General features: G+C 47.2%; 1 protein-coding gene across 1 annotated transcript in view; it reads right to left on the bottom strand.

Annotated features, from left to right (window-relative positions):
• The window catches only part of LOC138952632 (transient receptor potential cation channel subfamily M member 8-like), an 86,473-nt gene that overhangs the window by 58,638 nt on the left and 7,149 nt on the right, over positions 1 to 20,686 (bottom strand). Inside the window, exons 2-6 of the mRNA XM_070324334.1 lie at positions 16,587 to 16,651; positions 15,991 to 16,173; positions 14,631 to 14,710; positions 14,085 to 14,220; positions 8,957 to 9,173 (exon numbers count right to left, since the gene is read on the bottom strand). Coding sequence (XP_070180435.1) covers positions 8,957 to 9,173; positions 14,085 to 14,220; positions 14,631 to 14,710; positions 15,991 to 16,173; positions 16,587 to 16,631 — 661 coding nt within the window. The 5' untranslated portion in view covers positions 16,632 to 16,651. The remainder of the gene's footprint in view (positions 1 to 8,956; positions 9,174 to 14,084; positions 14,221 to 14,630; positions 14,711 to 15,990; positions 16,174 to 16,586; positions 16,652 to 20,686) is intronic.

The following is a 20,686-nucleotide window of genomic DNA, read 5'->3' as shown; positions in this document are numbered from 1 at the left end:
ACTCGGAGAGGGGTGGGGGGAGATAAATGAGGGACACGTGAGAAATAAAAGAGCAAATCAAATAATAATCACGCGACTGCAAGACTTACTCGTCTAGTCTTGGTTGTCAAAAAGTGTGCACGCGCCAGGGCCGGACCAAGTTTGTTTGAAGGGGGGGGGTCCAACTGAAGGCAGGGGTCCAGGGGCCGCTGAGGCCCCGCCGGTGGGGTGCAGGGGCAACGCACCGCTGGGGGGTCTGGGGGGGCAAAGGCTCCCAGAAGCCGAGAAAATTTTGCTTTTGTGAGGTCATTTTTGGTCTTTCCTTGCAACTGGGAATCAAAATTACACATTTTCAACAGTAAGAAAACACGAGGAAGTGGGAAAGGTATAGGGGCGAGCACTCAATGATCTCACAGTGTGCAGTACAGTCCCTTTCCGAAACATCGGTTCCCCGATAGCGCAGATGATATCTTGTTGCACTCGGTTCTCTAATACTATCAATACTAGTGATAGTGTAGCGTGTTCCGGAACCCAGGAAACCCCCCCCCCCCCCCTCCCAGATCCGGCCCTGCGCGCAGAGCCAATGTCAAAATCACGAAGTCGGCAAACACGTGACTTGCTATGCCAGCGTAGCATCATCAGGCGGTTAACTTACTAGGCCGTGAAGCACTTTCAGTTTCAGTGTCTGACAAGGGCCTTTTCTGACCTCTTAGAGGCAGAAACGACAGCAATGATCTTTGCTTCATGGTTATGATAGTACTGGGCTCAAATATGTGAGCAAAGAGTGGAGGTCGTGTGCGGACGTGATTTTCCAGTATAATCGCATGTCGGCTTTAGCATCCTGCTGTTATTTTGACGTCATTTTTTACGTTTCGTTAACACGACCTTGTGACACCAAGCCTCATCAATTTGTTTTCCATGAGACAATGGCAACATTGTATCAACATGACACCTGTCACAACAAGCCATGTCTCTCTCTCTCTCTCTCTCTCTCTCTCTCTCTCTCTCTCTCTCTCTCTCTCTCTCTCTCTTTACTTGTACAGACCATGGATTCTTTTAAAGGATTTTTTCCACTCTTTATTTTATTCCCCGGTCAAACCAATTAGCAATCGGTATGTCTGACCGAGCACCCATATTTTTATCGGTATTGGCGAATCTCAATCAGTAAAATACCGGAAATTACCGATAAACGCGATCCCTGATACAACGAGCTTTTTTTCAACCAGCCCTCGCCCAGAGAGGGGACTAATCTAATCACATATTTACACGGATATTAACGTAGAAAAAAAAAGTAGAGAAAAACAACAACATATGAATATTTACACATTACATATTATACACAAATATAGAGCGTCGTATATGTAACGTAGTGAAAACAATGCTGAATACACATGCATGAGTAAATGTGTTATTAAAGCTTTGAGTGTTTTTGTGTGGATATAATGAACACTGATGCTTTGGACAAATGAAAATGTAACCAAACGAAGTCTTCCATCACTGTGATTTTTCGTAATTTAACATTAAATACAGTGAAAGGTGTTTTTTGAAAGTATTGAGACTCATTGGGACTCTCACAAATTCCGGGAGAGAATTCCACAGGACGCTACCAGAATAGGCTAAGCTTGATTTGAAGAGATCTATCCTTGGAATTGGGACGTTAAACTTTCGGTTTGGTTTGACTTTAAAGTTTGCAACGAAAGTTCGTGGTGCACGGCCGGAAAGTATTTTGTGAAGGAGCACGCCTTCATTTAATTTAAATCTTTCTTTTAGTGGGAGAATCTTAAGTTTATAGAGAGAGAGAAACTGAAACTGAAACTGAAACTGAACTTTATTACCAAAGGATAGAGGTTTTAGGCAAAGCCTAATCTTACAACCTGTCCCTTAAACAAACACTTAATACAGACGCACATAATATAGATAGTAAAATTGACAAGGTTATTGTTACTTACAGACGTACATAATGTAAATAGTAATAAGAAAAGGGTTATGGTTTTGTATACACATTCAAAAATGGGAAAAACAATATAGTTTGGAAATTGCAGCATAGTTGCAATAATGCATTGCATATAAACATCCAAAACAACTAATAACAAAAGGGAGAAAACAAATGTGGGGAGGAATTGTCCCAATCATTCGCATGTATATCATTATCAATACATACACATAAAGAACAAATCAAAATACAAACATAACTTGACTAAATGTAAAAAGCACTAAAATATCAGACATGAAAAGTGTTCTATTTACCCATTAAGCGGGAATGAAACTGGCGCCTAAACGTTTTCACAGAAGAGGCATTTCGGAGGGGTAGGGGTATGGAATTCCATAGAGACGTTCCTGAGAAGGCTAAACTTGACTTATACAAGTCTAGACGAGGGATGGGGGGAATCAGGTTCTGGGACCCATATCTTTTTGTGGCATGTCTGAAATGTGATTTTAAATATCCAGGAACATTATTGTTAATTACTTTGTACATAAAGACAGCCTTGTTTAGCGTCAACTGATCTTTCAAGGGAAGGAAATTAAGGAGCTTTAATTTATCATCTGTTGGCTTATTTGACTCATGCAGAATTAGTTTTGCAGCACGGCGATGAAGAGAATTGAGTCGTTTGAGATGAACATCACTGCAGTTATCCCAAAGTGTTGAAGCAAAGTTGATATGGGGCATTATGTGAGCGTAATAAAACAACTTGAGTGCTTCCACATCGGCATAATGTCTTAATCGAAAATTTTTCATAAAATTTTGATTTAATATAATATACTTACCCAATTCTTATGAATGCATTGACTTTAGTCCCACATGCTAGATGTCGAAAAAACCACTCAAATTACCTGCCCTTAGTAGGGTGGTAACCAAGCTAAAAGCGACGCCATAGCCGTTGCTATGGCCTGACCTTGCTCGGTTACCCATAACCCCCTGCGCACCACGTGAGCGCCAGCATCCGTAATAATCATTCGAGACTATTAATCAAACAAACACCCCAAGGACATAATCCAGCGGGGATGGATGGGAGGGTATTAACTATAAGAATTGGGTAAGTATATTATATTAAATCAAAATTTAATTAAAAATTTTCGATTTAATCACATATTCTTACTCCAATTCTTATGAATGCAGATTCCTCCTAAAGGTGGAGGGAACCTACTTATGTCCTTGTAAGAACCTGCCCTGCAGCAACTAAAACCAGCAATGAACTGGAGCCGTCTAGCCGCGTGCAGGAGATAACCCGAAGATAGAAACCGATGAACACATCATCTGATCTCCAGTAAGCCGTTTGCAAAGCTTCGCCTAGGCGACCAGAACGCAACACGGCAATAAAGGAAGCACAAAATCTGTACCCGAGCTGTTGGCAAACCTCGCATAGGCGAGAGGAACACCACCAGCCAGAGAAGAACACCAGACTCTGGACTCCCGAACGCCTGAAAAGGAATAGAGGGAGGACTGAACGCCCCCCCCCCCCCCCCCTGTTCAAAACGCACCACTCATAGGACTGTCCTATGAATGTAGCAGAGCCCCTAGAGAGAGACAAATAAAAGATGTCTCTTTCGCTCCATTGTAAAGAAATAAGAACCTGAGCTAAAGCTCGTGGTTCCAAAAGACAGTAACGTCAAAAAAGGGATTAAAAAAGTCTAACCAGACAGTTAGAAAATCCGAATCTCCCGGAGCGAGAATCCTCCCAAGAGGAGGGAATCAAACACCAGAGGATATTGACCAGGTTTCTGAAATCCCAAAACCTGACCAAAAACCCGTGAACAAACGGAACCAAAAGCCCTAAGGCTACATCCTCTGGCAAACCCCAAAAGCGCATGCGCCTCACTGCCCTATAGGGCTGAGGCCCAGAGTAAGTAGAACAAAGTCCCACGCGCTAAACAAGGGGGAGCCTCTAAACCTCGTAAAACAAGGTCCTTTGATCATGCCCACAAGAGCGCCATGAGCAACAGAAGAGAGGCCTATTTGTTTCAAAACAGCTGAGATAGCCGAGACGCCGGAACCTCAAAGAAGAGGCCCAGCTGCCCAAAGCCAAAAACTGAAACAGAGGTGAAAAACCACCTGGCTTGAGAGAGGGGCGCTAAGGAGTTGCACCCCCGCTCTAAATCCCCAATTGGCCAAGGAGGCCAAAAAAGGAGCATACACAGATAAAGTGGAGGAAATATATGCTACGTGCCCAAAGACCAGAGTCAGAACCCGTGATCTAAAACACAAACAGCCCGCCTCCAGACCCGTAAGCAGATGGGCCAACCCCTGTGCAAGCCCTGAGAGGACCTGTTGAGCGAGTCGGCCAGATCGCAGAGCTGGCCGGGGAGATATTCCCCTGAGAAAATGATTTAGTGTGAAAACCCAATCAGAATCCCTTATACTCTGTCTGACAGGAAGTGAGAACTTAATAGTAATTGCTCCTCCCAGCTAGTTCACATAAGAAGCAACAGAAGAATTGCCCGAATGCAACAGGACATGCCTGTAAATAGCCAAAAAGAAAGGCTAGTAGACTAAGAGCTACTGCTCCTAACCCCAGGCAAAAGAGAAGCCCAAGGAGTTGCGTCTACATCACAGCCTCAAGACTGCAATTGCCAGTGCAGGCCCCATCCAGACGAAAACGCATCCATAAAGCGGTCTAAGTCCGGGGGGAAACAAAGCAAGGGAAAAAAACCCTGAGCGATCCAAAAGGATTCCAGCCACCTTCCCGAGAGGAGGAACCCACTCTGGAGGAGGCCCTCATGTCCCAGACCTGTGAGGCCGAACTCCCCAAAAAACTTGAGGAAAGACTAGAGGCCCAGCATAGCTATCGATACCGTCCAACGAAAATCGGGTCTAAAGACCCCGCAGAGGCCTGCTCTTGTGCCAGTCTGGCAGTGAAAAGAGCTTAAAGCCTCCCTATTCTCTCTTGTGTGAAGAACAAACCTTCCAAGAGACAAAGTCGAACAGCATGCCCAGGTAAAAACCTGGGATAAGGACAGCTCGGAATTTTGCCTGGTTACTGAGAGCACCAGGCAAAAAGCCTGGTTCAACACCAAAAGAAAGTGCAGCTGACAAGCTGATTGACCTTGAAAAAGCTCAACCAGCCCCCGAGATAGTCCAGAGACCAACACCCCCCAGAAACCGAGCCCTTTCCTGTGTGCAGAAACGCAGAAGGAAAGCTCATGTGAGAGCACAGAGGAAAATCTCAGCCAAAGCTGAAAGCTCTAGCCCATGCCGACCCACCTCCCGCAGAGAGGGAGGAGACACTGAACCAAAACACCCTTTTGTAATCGGGAGCGCATAAACGCGCTGCCAGAGGTCCAAGAAGGAAGGGAAAGATTCTAGCTATTGAGTAGGTTTTAACAACCCCCGAAAAAGCCTGACCCTTGCTTCCTGCAACCAGCGTGAAATCAAACCCCTTGTAAAAGAAGGAGATCACACCAAGCAAAAACAGTGTGGGCCTAAAACGTCACCGAGAAACTCCTCCGCTCGGTGACGACCCTAGCCCAAGCTGCCAGCAGCCTGGCTAAAGCCTTATCCAAGGCATCCTCCCTAACCCAAAAGAGCGTTCAGGGAGGATAAGATTGCCTATAAGAAAGCACAGAAGAGAGTCTCAGCCAAAGCAGAAAACTCCAAACCATGCCATCCTAGCTCCTCCAGAGAGGAGAGGGAGGAGTAACATCATGAAAACCCCATGTTCCCTGTGGTCTGTAAGCGAAGCCAGGAAACTAGCCCCTGGCAATAAAAAAGTCCGGATCAGACCCTGAGCCTGAAAATTCCCTGCTATCTTCTTCCGCACCAAAAGTGAGGATGAAGCAGCCTGAAACCCCGAAGCCAGCAGTCCCCTGCGTATGAAGCAGCGGGAAAGGTGTAGGCTGAAGACCACTATCCTAAGGTGCGGATCAAGCCAAAAAGTGTGGCATGTGGTAGGCAATCACCGGAGACTCAGCAAATGAAACAATTGCGAGAAAGCCTGTGAAAACCCAAAGCCACCCGGAAGAGGAAGGAAGAGAGACACCCCCAACCTATCCGGGACAAAGTAAACTGCAACAGCAGCCGCTCTATGTATGGGAAGCCTACAACCAGTAGGCAACCCTATACACTCCCCCTCCTCAAACAAGGAGTCCGGAACCTAACCACCAGTTGTGTTACACAAAAGGAGGGGAGACAGGGGAGGTCGCGCACTAAATACTCCTGCCGATAACACCGCCAAGAGTGTGGATGAAAAGCGTGATCAGTCTCTGACTGCCAACCCAAAACCGCCTACCTGAATAAGAGGTGGGGGGAAGAGGGGTTGGTAACTGGCACAGATCTCTGCCGAGAAGGAGAGAGAGTGGAGAAACAAGACAAAGCCGGGCCCGGCGCGTTTTACCCCACCCGCTGTGCGAGAGAAGCATCCCAGTGCTAAGAACCAGACTACCTGGTTTGAACCACAACTCACCCCAAGTGGGGAGGGGGGTGGTCTAGCACAGCCGTAACCCCTAGAGGGGGTAAGGACTGAAACAGAGAAACGGCCGGAAACGGCCGATCCTCACTCGTCCACCTGCCGAAGTCAAGTAGCCCTATCACTCACCCACCCCTAGGAGGGGGGGGGGGGGGGGTGACCTATGCTGGCTAAGGACAATGACCACTGGCCAGGCGATACTATAGCCGAGTCCCCGCAGACCATTGTGAATACAAAGAATGGGAGACTGGAGAGAAGAGTATGTTCTGTCTCCGCCTGTCCCAGGTAGACAGCCGGCACAGCCCGTGCAGAGAACAAAACGGAGCAAAGCTCATTGTTCCCTGACCACTGTGCGAGACACCCTGCCGAGAACAAAAGAGAGTCAAGCTCATTGTTTCGCGACCGCTACCCGCGACAAGCGCAGGCAGCTAACACAGCCACCTGTCCCAAATGGAGCAAAGAAGGGGTATGTAACGTAGCCTGGAAAGCCGTACATAGCACCCCCGCTGTGAAGAAAGGCCTGAGCCACGCCATGCCCCAGATGGGGAGGGGGGTGGCTCGTCACAGCAGTAAGAGCGACGGAAAGAGACGAACCGAGCAACGGCCGACCCCCCTCCGTCCACCTGCCGTAGTCCTATAGCCTACCGCCCACCCACCCCGATAGGGGAGGAGAACGATTGTCGGGCCAGGACAATAGAGGCACAGACTGTGAAGACAGTCCAACAGCGCCCACCCCGTCCAACCCAGAGGGAGGGAAAGGGTGGAACGCTGCTCCAGCCCCCACCCGATCCTGCCCGGTGGGCGGGAAAGAGTGAGCCACTGATACCACCCCCACCCTGCCCCAAAGGGAGCAGAGAAGGGGTATGTAACGTAGCCTGGAAAGCCGCCACCCGAACGCGCCCGGGGGGCGGGAAAGGGTGGGAAGCTAACACGGCCCCCTGCCCGCAAAGGGACAGGGATGGACCAAGGCCAGGCCGTGACTTACCGTGCCCCCCCACTCCCCCTTCCTCACGGTAAGGGGGCTGCATGACCGACCCAGCAGTGCTGTTTTAAAGCAAGCCGAGCGGACAAAGCAGGCGGGGAGCTGGCCCCCTCTCCTAAAGGAGAGGGTGCTCGCGAACAACCCAGTCTACCAGTGGCAGAAAGGACTGAACCGAACTGGCCGTTTGCACCAGGCGACGCAGGAGCGCTCCCCCTATCCCCCCCCCATTGGCGGGGGGCTGCGTAACACACTGTGAAGTACCGGCGGTAATCAGAGTGGTTAGACGCAGGCAGGGAGCAGGCCCCCCCTCCTAAAAGGAAGGGGTGCTCGAGAACAGCCCAGAGCCACCAGAGGCAAAAAACGGGCTGAACCGAACAGGCCATTTGCACTCGACCACAGTGCGAAGCTGACGAACGGGAGGGCGGGAACCGCCGATCGCGCCTGAAACAGCTGAGAATACAGACACAAAACATCGTTAAGCCCCCCAAAAGGAGGACATTGACTGATTCCTCTTACGCAGAGAAAGGGGAAAGAATAGCCACACGGCCACCCCCCCCCCCCCCATCAGTCGCACCGACGACGATCCAACAAAAAGTCTATAAGGAGCCTAAAGGCTGATTAACCCCAACAGGGGAAGCGAGCTGTGAAAGAACTGAACCCGCCCTCGGAGGGCTAGGAACATAAAAAGAAGCGCTGTTTGACGGATCTACGACCCGCATTATAAGCAAATCAAAGTTCTTAGGCTACTCTTAGGTATAGTTTTCTAAACCAGGCTAAGAGCCTTGTCACCTACCAGTCTCGCGCCAAGTTTAGCTTTGTTGTCGGCCATTTTAAGACCGGCGAAAAACAGTCACCCAGAACAAAAAACTTCTGCGTGCGTGTTCAACACAAAGCTATCAACATTTATACCAAACATAAACAGGAAAGATCTCACCAAAAGGTAGACGGACAGGTAGACCCACAGGAAACCGGCTAGTCTCATGGACAAGCAGGCAAGCAAAGGCCAAAAGTGAGTGACAAAATTCCGACACGTCCACCGTGTGTTGTCGAAAGTCGAGAATGATTATTACGGATGCCGGCGCTCACGTGGTGCGCAGGGGGTTATGGGTAACCGAGCAAGGTCAGGCCATAGCAACGTCTATGGCGTCGCTTTTAGCTTGGTTACCACCCTACTAAGGGCAGGTAATTTGAGTGGTTTTTTCGACATCTAGCATGTGGGACTAAAGTCAATGCATTCATAAGAATTGGAGTAAGAATATGTGATTAAATTTAGACAATAAGTACACATTTTTAGATACTAATTTGCAAATTTTACTCAAGTGAGTTTGCCATTTCAATTCTTGATCAACGGTAACCCCTAATAATTTATGCTCTTTAACTTGTTGAGAGAGAGATCGAGAGAGAGAGAGTTCGAGAGAGAGTTCGAGAGAGAGAGAGAGAGAGAGAGAGAGAGAGAGAGAGAGAGAGAGAGAGAGAGAGAGAGAGAGAGAGAGAGAGAGAGAGAGAGAGAGAGAGAAAGAGAGAGAGAGCTGACAACATCATATATGACCGAAGACTTACAGGTACAAACTCTCAACACCAACAACGCTCTCACCTGTCTTTTGGCACAAGGACGTCAAGTCTACCTGAAGTTTTCTGGAAACATCGTCCAGGTCTTTCTTTGTGCGCGGTTGTTTGACAGGGGCACTGGGCCACACGTTGTAGTCGATGCAGTGTATGCGCAGAGGTCTGCTGCACTTACTCATCACCTCGTGTTTGTCAAACAGTTCTTGGATGACAGTCTCAGGCGTGGTCACCGCCATGCGAATAAACTGCCAACACAAGAAATCTGTTGGGGATGTCTTTCCATTTAATTAATATACTTACCCGAATCACATTAGCATTGAGTCACCTGAGATGCTTATCACTGAAAAACGCTTACCCGGCTAAAATCTTTAAAGGGAAGCAACCCCATCACCAAAACGAAAGTGAAAGTAGCTTTGGTAATGGGCCAGCACACCGGGAGTTACCTCCCATACGGGTGTGTGCCACGTCACTTCCTCTAGGAACACGTGCCTATTCTCATACGGCTTTAAATAACCTTAAAACCATAAGCGGGGCAGGTGGGAGGGAATACAGTATGTGATTCGGGTAAGTATATTAATTAAATGAAAATTTATTAAGGAAATTTTCCATTAAATAACATATTCTTACTCCGAATCACATTAGCAGATAACATCAACAAGGCGGTGGGCTAGAAATGAATCAAAACTCACCATCAAGTTCTGGACAGGAACTGGCCTGCTGCTATGAGCGCTGGAAGGCCTCTGGAGCCATCCTGTCGAAGAGCCGAGACATCCCGAAGATAAAAGTTCATAAATAAATCTTCGGAACGCCAAAACGCAGTAGTCAGCACCTCCTCTAGACGTCTGGAGCGCAGAACTGCCAGAGAGGATGCCCACGCCCCCGTCTCATGGGCTCGGGCCGAGTCAAGTGGCAAGGAGGGCATGACCCCCCCCCCCCTCTTTGTGCGACTCCACTCATAAGCTTGCTTGATGAGCGAGGACACCCACCGGGCCAACGATACCTTCGACAAATCTTTCTCGCGCCTAGTAAGGAGAGAGATAAACAACAACTTCTGAGAACTAGACCGAATCGGCTGAGTTCGGGCTAAGAACAGACGAAGGGCCCTGACAGGGCAATAGACCGAATCAGGATCATCCGGAGCCAACGCGCTAGTTAGAGCCTTGACTCTAACCAGCGGAGAGGCCTGCCCCGGAGACTGATTCTTGGCCAGGAAATCAGGCCGGAAACGCAAAAAGGCGGAACCGTCCGGCTCAAAGGAGATAACCCCAGGCCGACCCGACAGGGCGTGGACCTCGCTACCCCGTCGAGCCCTGAGAAGGCCGGACAGTCCAAGCGACCGTGTCGAAAGACATCCCCAAATAAGTGAATGTCTGTGACGGGGTCCGCCCCAACTTTGCACGGTTGATCGAGAAGTCCAACAAGTTGGATTCTCGAAGAACCGTCAGGGTATCCTGCGAGCAGCCGCCCTGGGACTGGTTCATGATGAGCCAGTCGTCCAGATAAGCCCGCAGTCGGATACCCTGGGACCTCACCAGTGCACAGACCTGTCGCACCACCATGGTGACAATCCATAGTGCGAGGGACAGCCCGAAAGGGAGTGCGCGAAACTGGTAGATCTGATCTCCCCACCGGAAACGAAGCCATTTCCGGTCGGCCGGATGCATAAGAATGTGAAAATATGCGTCCGTGAGATCGATCAAGGTCACCCAGTCTCCTGGGCGGAGAGAGTCTCGGACAGAGGCTGGCGTCTCCATCTTGAATTTTATCTCCCTCAAGAAAGTGTTGAGGAGAGATAAATCCAACACGGGACGCCATCCTCCTGACACTCTGGGAACGGCGAAGAGACGCCCGTAAAATCCCAGGGAGCTGAGAACCCGAACTCTCTCCACCGCGCCCTTCTGCTCCAAGAAGGCAATTTCCGACTGCAAGACGGAACGTGCTTCCTGCGAGAAGGGGGGCTTGAACCGCGGCGGCACTCGGGTAAGAGGCGCCTTTTCCTCCCGCCAGAGCAGGCGGAAACCCGATCTCACTACTCCCACAATCCATTGGCTGTCTACTACCGACATCCAATGAGAAAGTGCCCGGGAGGGGCCTCCCGCCATCACCAAGGTGGAAGGCGGGAGGGGGGTGAGATCGGGAGCGCTTCATTGGGGGTGTGGCTTACTCACAGAGCCGCCACGCCCCCTCCCCAATGCCGTCCTCTTCTTCCCGCTTCTGAGCTGGCTTGGGGTTTGACGATGTCTGAGCCTGCTTTTGCTTAGAAAGCTTAGACTGTCTCGCCCCCTGCAGAGTAAAGTCTAAGAACTGACTGTCCTTGTTAGACTGAATCTCCTTCTGTCTGGCATCCATTGCCAGCGAACAGAAGAGAGATGCCTCTGAGACCGGGGAGACTCTCAAGGTCTCCCTAGTAGCCAGCTCCGTGAAGTGGGACTGCGAGAGGAAGAGATCCCTCCTACAGAGAACCGCTTGGGTGTACTGAAGGGAGGAAAGGCGCATTTGTTCCTCGTTGACCTTGGCCAAGGCGGTCAAAAGCGAAGAGACATCATCCGCATTTTGTTCCTCACTGAGAGTGAAAGGAACCAGCGAATCGGTCAATGCCCGAGACAAAGTCCGAACAAGAGTCTCCGCGATGGAGGACAGTTCGATTTGCCGACGTCCAACCTCCTCAGCAGAGAGGAGGGAAGCCTCAGAAACCGGCAGGACCGAATCACGCTTGATCGGTTTAGCCAGCAGAGGCAGCAGCTCCCGGGGTACCGGAAGAGTAGCCCTAGGGAGTGCAAAAGACGCCAGCCAACTCTGGTTGTGAGTGGGCACGCTGAGCTTCCTATTGCCCGTAGGCACAAAGGAAGAGGCTTGAGAAGCCGACGCCACCCACTGCTGAGCTGATTCCGGAACTGGACCAAAAGGAAGCAGTAACGGAACAGGCCCTGGCCGAATACCACTCCCCGCATGTGCTGGACTAACCAGCGAATGCGAAAGTTGGTAAGCCACTGATGGAGACTCGGCGAACCGGAAGGAAGAAACCTCTTCCTGTGCCGGCCGGAAGTCCGCCATGGCCGAAGGAACGACCGGAGCGGAAGAGTCCGCGGCCCCCACCCCTTCGGGGAAATACCGAGACGCTACTTCCGCCGCAATGTCAAGGACAGCCTTGAGCTTCGACGGAAACACGCCCCGAGACTCCTCGCTGACCACTGATGGAGCATCAGAGTAGTCACACGTGGAACCATGACCGAAGTCCCCAGTTCCGGGAGCGGAAGTATGCACAGGCAAACCGGAAACCGGAACCGTTTGTGCACGGAAATCATCCTGCCTCCCACAACCTTGCGAAGGCAAAGGGTAGGCAGGACGACCATCCGCCAAAACCGGAGCTGAATGAGCTGACGTCACTCCCCCATCCGAGTGGAGTGATGACTGCTCAAGCCTAGGCCTCAAAAGGCCGGAAGGCACACGCCGAAAACCAACCTCTGGTATCCGGAAGGAACCACCAGAAGAGGAAGAGGCGTGAACGGCCGAAACCGGAAGTGCAGCCAACGGAAACGCGCAATGCGGAAGTGGAGGCTGCACTGGTTGACTTCGCGATCCAGAAGGACCGGAAGTCAGTGAATACTCCGTCACGCCGCAGCCGCCGTAGCGTGCCTGCCCGGATGGATCATCACTTCCGGCGAGTGCCGGAAATGCGGCAGCCGAAACCGACTGCCGCCGCTGTTCGAACAAGTCCGGGGCCTCGAAGGTTATCGCCGGAAATGAAAGATCAGCATGGTATCGGTCGTGACCCGATGCGAAAAAGCTGTCTCCCGAGAGAGAACGTCCAGTCGCCTCACGAGGGCTATCGGACCAGCTCTGCCTACCAGTCAAGCCTCCGGCGGAAGCAGAAGCTGAAGAGGGAGGACGCTGAACCAAAGCGGAAGTGGAAGGCAAAGACACGGAAGCCAATGCCCGGACGTCACTGCCAGATGCCGGAAACGCCAAACTGCTGGCGACGGAACGCTGGAACTCTGCCTGCACCAGGCTGCGGATTTCCGGAACCAACGATCTTAAACAAAGAAGAAATCAACACGCCCTGATCCGGTGCTAACAACGAGGACGAGGTCGCCGTTGTAGAAGCTGAAGCAGACGAAACAGCAGCGCTAGACGCCGCAACAGAAGTAGTAACAGCGCCAGGCGCCGAAATAGGTACAGACAACAAAGTGTTACGTTCTTGGTCTGTAACGAGCAAAACGGCCTTAGAAGAGGAAGACTTAGATTTAATTTTCCCCTTGGGGTCCGCTTTACCACGGCGCTTGTCTGAATCGGACATGTTGTCAAAAACACGTAAACAACGCGAAAAATTTACTGAAACGTAAGTCTGAAAGACAGTAAACTCAGTAAACACACACACTCTCGCGTCAACAGAATACAATAGCTCCGCTTGCCCAACACAAACAAGGGGCACGCAGAGCTACAACAAAGTCACACAAGTTAGAAACTAACTCACGACAACAAAATGGCGAAAAAACGCAAGTCACTGACACACAAGACCGCAAAAAACGGACGACGTACAGTAACGTAAACAGCGCAAACACCAACAACAAACGGGAACGAGCTCACCAAACTGTAGGCAAGGCGAGCAGAAAAGCTGGGTAACGTGGCCGGCGGGTGTCACTCAAACACGCAAGGTCAGCCACAGAGCGTTCTAAAAGTGAACCGTCCTCTCCGAGGTGAAAAAGACGTATGACAGTAGGCACGTGTTCCTAGAGGAAGTGACGTGGCAAACACCTGTATGGGAGGTAACTCCCAGTGTGCTGGCCCATTACCAAAGCTACTTTCACTTTCGTTTTGGTGATGGGGTTGCTTCCCTTTAAAGATTTTAGCCGGGTAAGCGTTTTTCAGTGATAAGCATCTCAGGTGACTCAATGCTAATGTGATTCGGAGTAAGAATATGTTATTTAATAAACTGTTTACACAAGAAATCCATAAGCTGCCAAAACAAGAAATCTGTCAAGACAAAACAAGAAGGAAATAGAGCTGAGGGGACAGGAGGAGAGAAACATAAGAGTTCGAAGATGCGAATAATGATGATGTTGATGATGATGATGATACTGATGATGATAATGATGCCGATGATGATGATGACAACGATGAAGGAGAAAAAGGAGAAGAAGACACTGAGTGCTTACCCAGGCAGGCAAACCCCTCTCTTCCCCCTCAAACTGCAGCTGTCCAAAGGCGTCAGTGGGCAGCATGGCTTTGGACTCGTGGATGAGGGCCGGCATGGACATCTGGCGGTACACTTTCTCCAGGGGGCTACCTAGGCTGTTGGACAAGCTTAAGGTAAGTCCAGTCAACTCAATGTTGTTGCAGTGTTAGCATCCCTGCTACAAAGCCTTACCTTCTAAACAAAAAGTAGGTAGTGCATCTGTGGAGAGCCCTGTAATAAGCTACACACACACACACACTGACACACACACACCCACACACACACACACACACACACACACACACACACACACACACACACACACACACACACACACACAGGGAGAAAAGGCTCAAGCACAATGAATCATAGACAAACCACCAGAAAACACAATAAAAAGACAACAATTTCAGCAATGAGTACACATAGAAAAAAGTGTGCACATAGATGGAAGTTTTCAATAGCAATTTCAAGAATATTCTCCAAAATAAACACATTTCTATAAGTGTGCAACTGATACACTTACTCTCCAATGCCGGCATCGCTGGTGTCAGGAGAATCATAGTCGTAGACCTTGACCTTCTCAAACCACGCCCTCTCGTGTGGCTGAAAAATAGCATTAATAAAGCTACGTGGGTGCAACCTGGAAAATTCCAAAAACCGGCAAAAGTTGGGGTCCAGCTTTTTTAGTATTTAAAATGCCAAAAAAAACCTCTCCTGGAACAAAAACATCGGCAGCCGATGAAACCAAAAACCGGTAGCCGGCAGAGTTGCACCCATGAAGCTATACCAACGAAATAGAACATCTCCCAGTGGAAGTCATTTAACTTAAATCAAACAAGTCTGTTATTCTTTACTTAGGGAACATTTACTGCGCCCCTTCCTTGAATAAACCACACAAAAAAGTAACATCTTTTTCTATTGTTATGGATTATTTTTTTTATATAGAGAAAATTTGTAGTCAAGAATATTGACCCACTGAACAACCTTATTGTAGAAAATGAAGCTTTGACTCCACATTCAACGCACACACAACCACATTCATGTTGTTGCATTGTGGGGTATTCAATCAATCAATCAATGAAGCTTATATCGCGCATATTCCGTGGGTACAGTTCTAGGCGCTCTGCAGTGATGCCGTGTGAGATGAAATTTTATACGGCCAGTAGATTGCAGCCATGTCGGCGCATATTTACCTTTCACGGCCTTATTCCAAGTCACACGGGTATGGTAGACAATTATTAACTGTGCCTAAGCAATTTTGCCAGGAAAGACCCTTTTGTCAATCGTGGGATCTTTAACGTGCACACCCAATGTAGTATACACGGGGGGTGGTTCGGACACCGAAGAGAGTCTGCACACAAAGTTGACTCTGTGAAATAAATTTCCGCCGAACCTGGGATCGAACTCGCGCTGACAGCGGCCAACTGAATACAAATCCAGCGCGCTACCAACTGAGCTATATCCCCGCCCCCGGTATTGGTCTTATCCCCAAACTACAATGAAATCCTGTGTATTCTCAAAGAAATCAGAAACAGATATACTCCTACAGTTCCAATCCCAAAAATCAAGAATAGTTAATTCATGGATTTAAAAAGAAAACTGACAACAAAATGATCACAAGAAATTGTGTTTGGTTGTGTCAATTATGAAAACCTTCAATAAACTTCTTAAACATTCTTTTTTTAATCTCAGTCTCCTTTCCGCAAATTAATGTGCATCGGTCTCAAACAGCAATATCAGCCGAAGAGATGATAAAAAATAATAACCAACCAACCACAAATTTACATCGGTTTGAAGTCTTCCTCTCTTTTCAGATGTAATTTATCAAATTTCTGCAGGTCTGAAAAGGGGCAAACCAATACTCAATAAATAAAGAAGCCAACCCCCAAAGCAGCAGTTCTGTACTGGAAATGCTGGAAGGGTTCTTCAGTGAGAATGTCGGCAGTGCGTGGCGTCTCGGGACAGACTAGTGCATCTGGCTGGGCATCTGAGTCATCCGGTGAGCTCCCATTGGCCGTCTTCAATGCCGTGTCAAATGGCGAGGTGATGCCCGGACCAGCATCTGACTGTACATCAGCCAGGTGTGTCAGTGCAATGAAAGTTTTGACTACCAGGTCAAGAGTAAACAAATTATGTTTTGCAGTGTACTACATCAGTACATGTACGATGCATAATAAATTCTAAAATATTGTAGATGAAGATATATTTTTAGAAATGAAACATTAGCTACTAAATCAATATTATTATTCAATCAAGTTGGGTTTAAAATGAAGCAGATTGTGTGATAGTTCAAATTACCAGTGTTTATTCTCAATTAACACCAGAAAACCACTTGAATAAACCTGCTGCTGAGGCTTCGCTCAGTCAGGCTTCATCTTGCAGTTTCACTCACGAGCACTCATGTTGAATTGTTTGCTTTACTCTGTTTTGTTTTTAATAAAAAATCACAGCTCCCAAAAGTGTAGAAACAATGTCTCACGTCTGCATCTGAATAGAGAGGAGAGGACCTGCCACTGGCGGACATTTCTGCAGACACCCTATGTGCTGAAAGTTGAGAAAAAAAAGAACAATCATACAACAAGAAATACATGTAAGTGAACAAACAATATGTTCCTACTGCACACAACAACCTGAAATTAAACAACCGGTCAACTGGAAACTAAGCAATTGGTTAATTAGAAACTGGAGACAAAAAGTAGAATGGTTTCACTAAAGGCCCAGTATGTCTCAAATGGTTTACAAAACCAATGAAATCTTTTAATAAAAAAAGCAGTTCTAACCTTATGGAACACACTTGCAATAGCATTTAATAGCATTAAATTAAACAGTTCGTTTGAATTGCTTTCTTTTCTTTATTTGGTGTTTAACGTCGTTTTCAACCACGAAGGTTATATCGCGACGGGGAAAGGGGGGAGATGGGATAGAGCCACTTGTCAATTGTTTCTTGTTCACAAAAGCACTAATCAAAAATTTGCTCCAGGGGCTTGCAACGTAGTACATAGAGATTACACAACGTCATCGAGTGAGGGACCGAAAAATATTGAAACTCGAGGATGATTTTTTTGTGGTATCAACCGAGACCGTAGGTCGAGGTTGATACCACACAAAAAAATCATCCGAGAGTTTCAATATTTTTTGGTCCCTCACAAGATGACGTTTGTGTAATTTGTGTATACAATGATAAATTGATTGTATACAATGATCAATCTCTATACCTTCCTGTCACTGGAAGCAGCAACACTTGAAAGCATAAGTTCCCTTGACAAACGTCATTTATGATTGGCGTCATCTATGAATGACGTCACTGTCTAGACAAGACAAGTGCCGGTATCGGCAAACCTTGTCGCGGCAAAGGGCTATGACCCGTGCCTTGATACCATTGAGATCATAGGAGATGCACAGCAGTGCCGATACCAGGTTTCTTTAGCTTCACTTTAAAATGATATCAGAACGATAGTTATTCACTTGAAAGTGAACACAGGAGAGTTGTATACAATGTATTACCTTACTGGGAGAATGCAAGTTTCCAGTACAAATGACTTAACATTTCTTACATACTGCTTGACTAAAATCTTTACAAAAATTGACTATATTCTATACAAGAAACACTTAACAAGGGTAAAAGGAGAAACAGAATCCGTTAGTCGCCTCTTACGACATGCTGGGGAGCATCGGGTAAATTCTTCCCCCTAACCCGCGGGGGGTGTATCATTTCCTGAATCCAAAAATATAAAGGTATGACATGTTTACTCTAAAAATGTGCTCACAATTAAAGAAAATAGGTACTGCTTTCGCATGCTTTGCGGAGCCGAGCGTGACCCATTTCCGTCTTCTGCTAGCCAAGACTACAGTTAGTCTCGGTGATGGCTGGGTTTTAATGTTGATCTTTCAGTTTCAACCTGTCGTATTGACTCAATGTTTTGATATCGCTTCACGCGACTTGTTTCATTTCTCTAAAAACCCGCAAATTCTCAGAAAAGCAGGAACCCTGCATTTCAAACTGCTACAACAGAACAGTACAATGTCAACAACAAAACAGAAATCTTGCCAGCATACAAGTCACAAACACAAAACTCAACATTCAAGATTCTAAACACGACCAAAGTCAAGATAATAAACACCACCAAAGCCAACCTTCCTAAATTGACCCTGAAGTTGACTTCGGAAAGTCTTTTTTTTAACCCCAAATCCAATGCCAAAGCTCGGTGCAGCCAGTTTTGTAAAGTCGACTTCATCCAATCACTATCAGGCTTAATATGTCCATGTCTGTGTGCAGCCATTTTGTAAAGTCGACTTCATCCAATCACTATCAGGCTTAACATGTCCATGTCTGTGTGCAGCCATTTTGTAAAGTCGACTTCATCCAATCACTATCAGGCTTAACATGTCCATGTCTGTGTGCAGCCATTTTGTAAAGTCGACTTCATCCAATCACTATCAGGCTTAACATGTCCATGTCTGTGTGCAGCCATTTTGTAAAGTCGACTTCATCCAATCACTATCAGGCTTAACATGTCCATGTCTGTGTGCAGCCATTTTGTAAAGTCGACTTCATCCAATCACTATCAGGCTTAATATGTCCATGTCTGTGTGCAGCCATTTTGTAAAGTCGACTTCATCCAATCACTATCAGGCTTAACATGTCCATGTCTGTGTGCAGCCATTTTGTAAAGTCGACTTCATCCAATCACTATCAGGCTTAACATGTCCATGTCTGTGTGCAGCCATTTTGTAAAGTCGACTTCATCCAATCACTATCAGGCTTAACATGTCCATGTCTGTGTGCAGCCATTTTGTAAAGTCGACTTCATCCAATCACTATCAGGCTTAACATGTCCATGTCTGTGTGCAGCCATTTTGTGAAGTCGACTTCATCCAATCAATAGGCTATCAGGCTTAATATGTCCATGTCTGTGTGCAGCCATTTTGTAAAGTCGACTTCATCCAATCACTATCAGGCTTAATATGTCCATGTCTGTGTGCAGCCAGTTTTGTAAAGTCGACTTCATCCAATCACTATCAGGCTTAATATGTCCATGTCTGTGTGCAATTTTGGCGTTACTCCATTCTTGGCGATTCTGATGTTTTTGAGCTTTAGACTAAGTGAATCATTCTCCATACAAAATATTCTTTTTAATACGATTGACAATGCATGATTTTACATTCTTTTTTTTCTCTATCCATACCAGGAACAAATATAAACACCATTTCATAACTAAAATAATCAGTTTTATACTTCTTTTGAGAATAAGCTGTTTAAATTGAGTTACGCCAAAATGTCAGGACGATTGTAGTACTATCAACTGTGCCACCACCATGCAGCCTGTCATAACTGACCTCTGACCTGGCTCTTCCCATTGTCCGAGCTGCCATCATAAGAGTACATGTTGCACTCTACACTTTTCCGCCAAACTGTATCCTTATGCTAATCAGTTTCACTCTGTGCCTAGCTCTGTTAGTGAATGCTGCTTACATCTTTGTAACATTGTACATGATACACAGACCATGGGAGACAATCCGCCCCAGATGTAATGTACATAATGCAGAGTAACTTCCCTGCCCTTCTTCCGCCATCACGAATAAAGAAGCACATGTCATGAGAACTCTTTATTTGGTGTTTAACGTCGTTTTCAACCACGAAGGTTATATCGCGACGAGGAAAGGGGGGAGATGGGATAGAGCCACTTGTCAATTGTTTCTTGTTCACAAAAGCACTAATGAAAAATTTGCTCCAGGGGCTTGCAACGTAGTACAATATATTACCTTACTGGGAGAATGCAAGTTTCCAGTACAAAGGACTTAACATTTCTTACATACTGCTTGACTAAAATCTTTACAAAAATTGACTATATTCTATACAAGAAACACTTAACAAGGGTAAAAAGGAGAAACAGAATCCGTTAGTCGCCTCTTACGACATGCTGGGGAGCATCGGGTAAATTCTTCCCCCTAACCCGCGGGAGGGGGGGGGGGGGGGTGTAAAAGGAGAAACCGTCTTGTTGAATCAATGTCTGACCACAAACAACGGCCACCCATCATAACAATCTTCTGCTCTATACTTTAATGAATAAACTTAGTGATAGACATTCGTTCCGTTGCGATATAACCTTCGTGGTTGAAAACGACGTTATACACCAAATAAAGAACGAAAGATAGACAATCGTTTGATATTATACTGAGATGGCTGAGAGTCTGACCCTACGATAGCCTCCAAATACAAACACGAAACACCATATTATTACATGGTGGCAGCGGTGGGATTTGATCCCACGCCTCCGAAGAACCCTTGTTGTTGACTTTGTTTTATACTGTACGTCGATGTACAGTGTAAAAAAACAACAACAATGACTTCAAAGAAAGACAACAAACAGCAACAAATACACACTATGGTGCTGTGAACCGGGGAATCTTCTGGGAACAGAGTCAGGAATGTCCAACTCCAAAGCTGGACGATTCTTGTGGTCAGTTGACATTGGAGGCAAAGCTGACTCATTCTCTTGGTCAGTGTGCATTTCAGGAAAAGTCAACTGTCGTCTGGGAAGAAATTTCCTGGCACTTCGATGAGGAACTGTGGCTTCT

This window comes from Littorina saxatilis, linkage group LG17 (assembly GCF_037325665.1).
Source record: "Littorina saxatilis isolate snail1 linkage group LG17, US_GU_Lsax_2.0, whole genome shotgun sequence".
Lineage (NCBI taxonomy): Eukaryota > Metazoa > Mollusca > Gastropoda > Littorinimorpha > Littorinidae > Littorina > Littorina saxatilis.
Note: the sequence above shows the minus strand (reverse complement) of the source record. Positions and strands in the feature narration are given on the sequence as shown.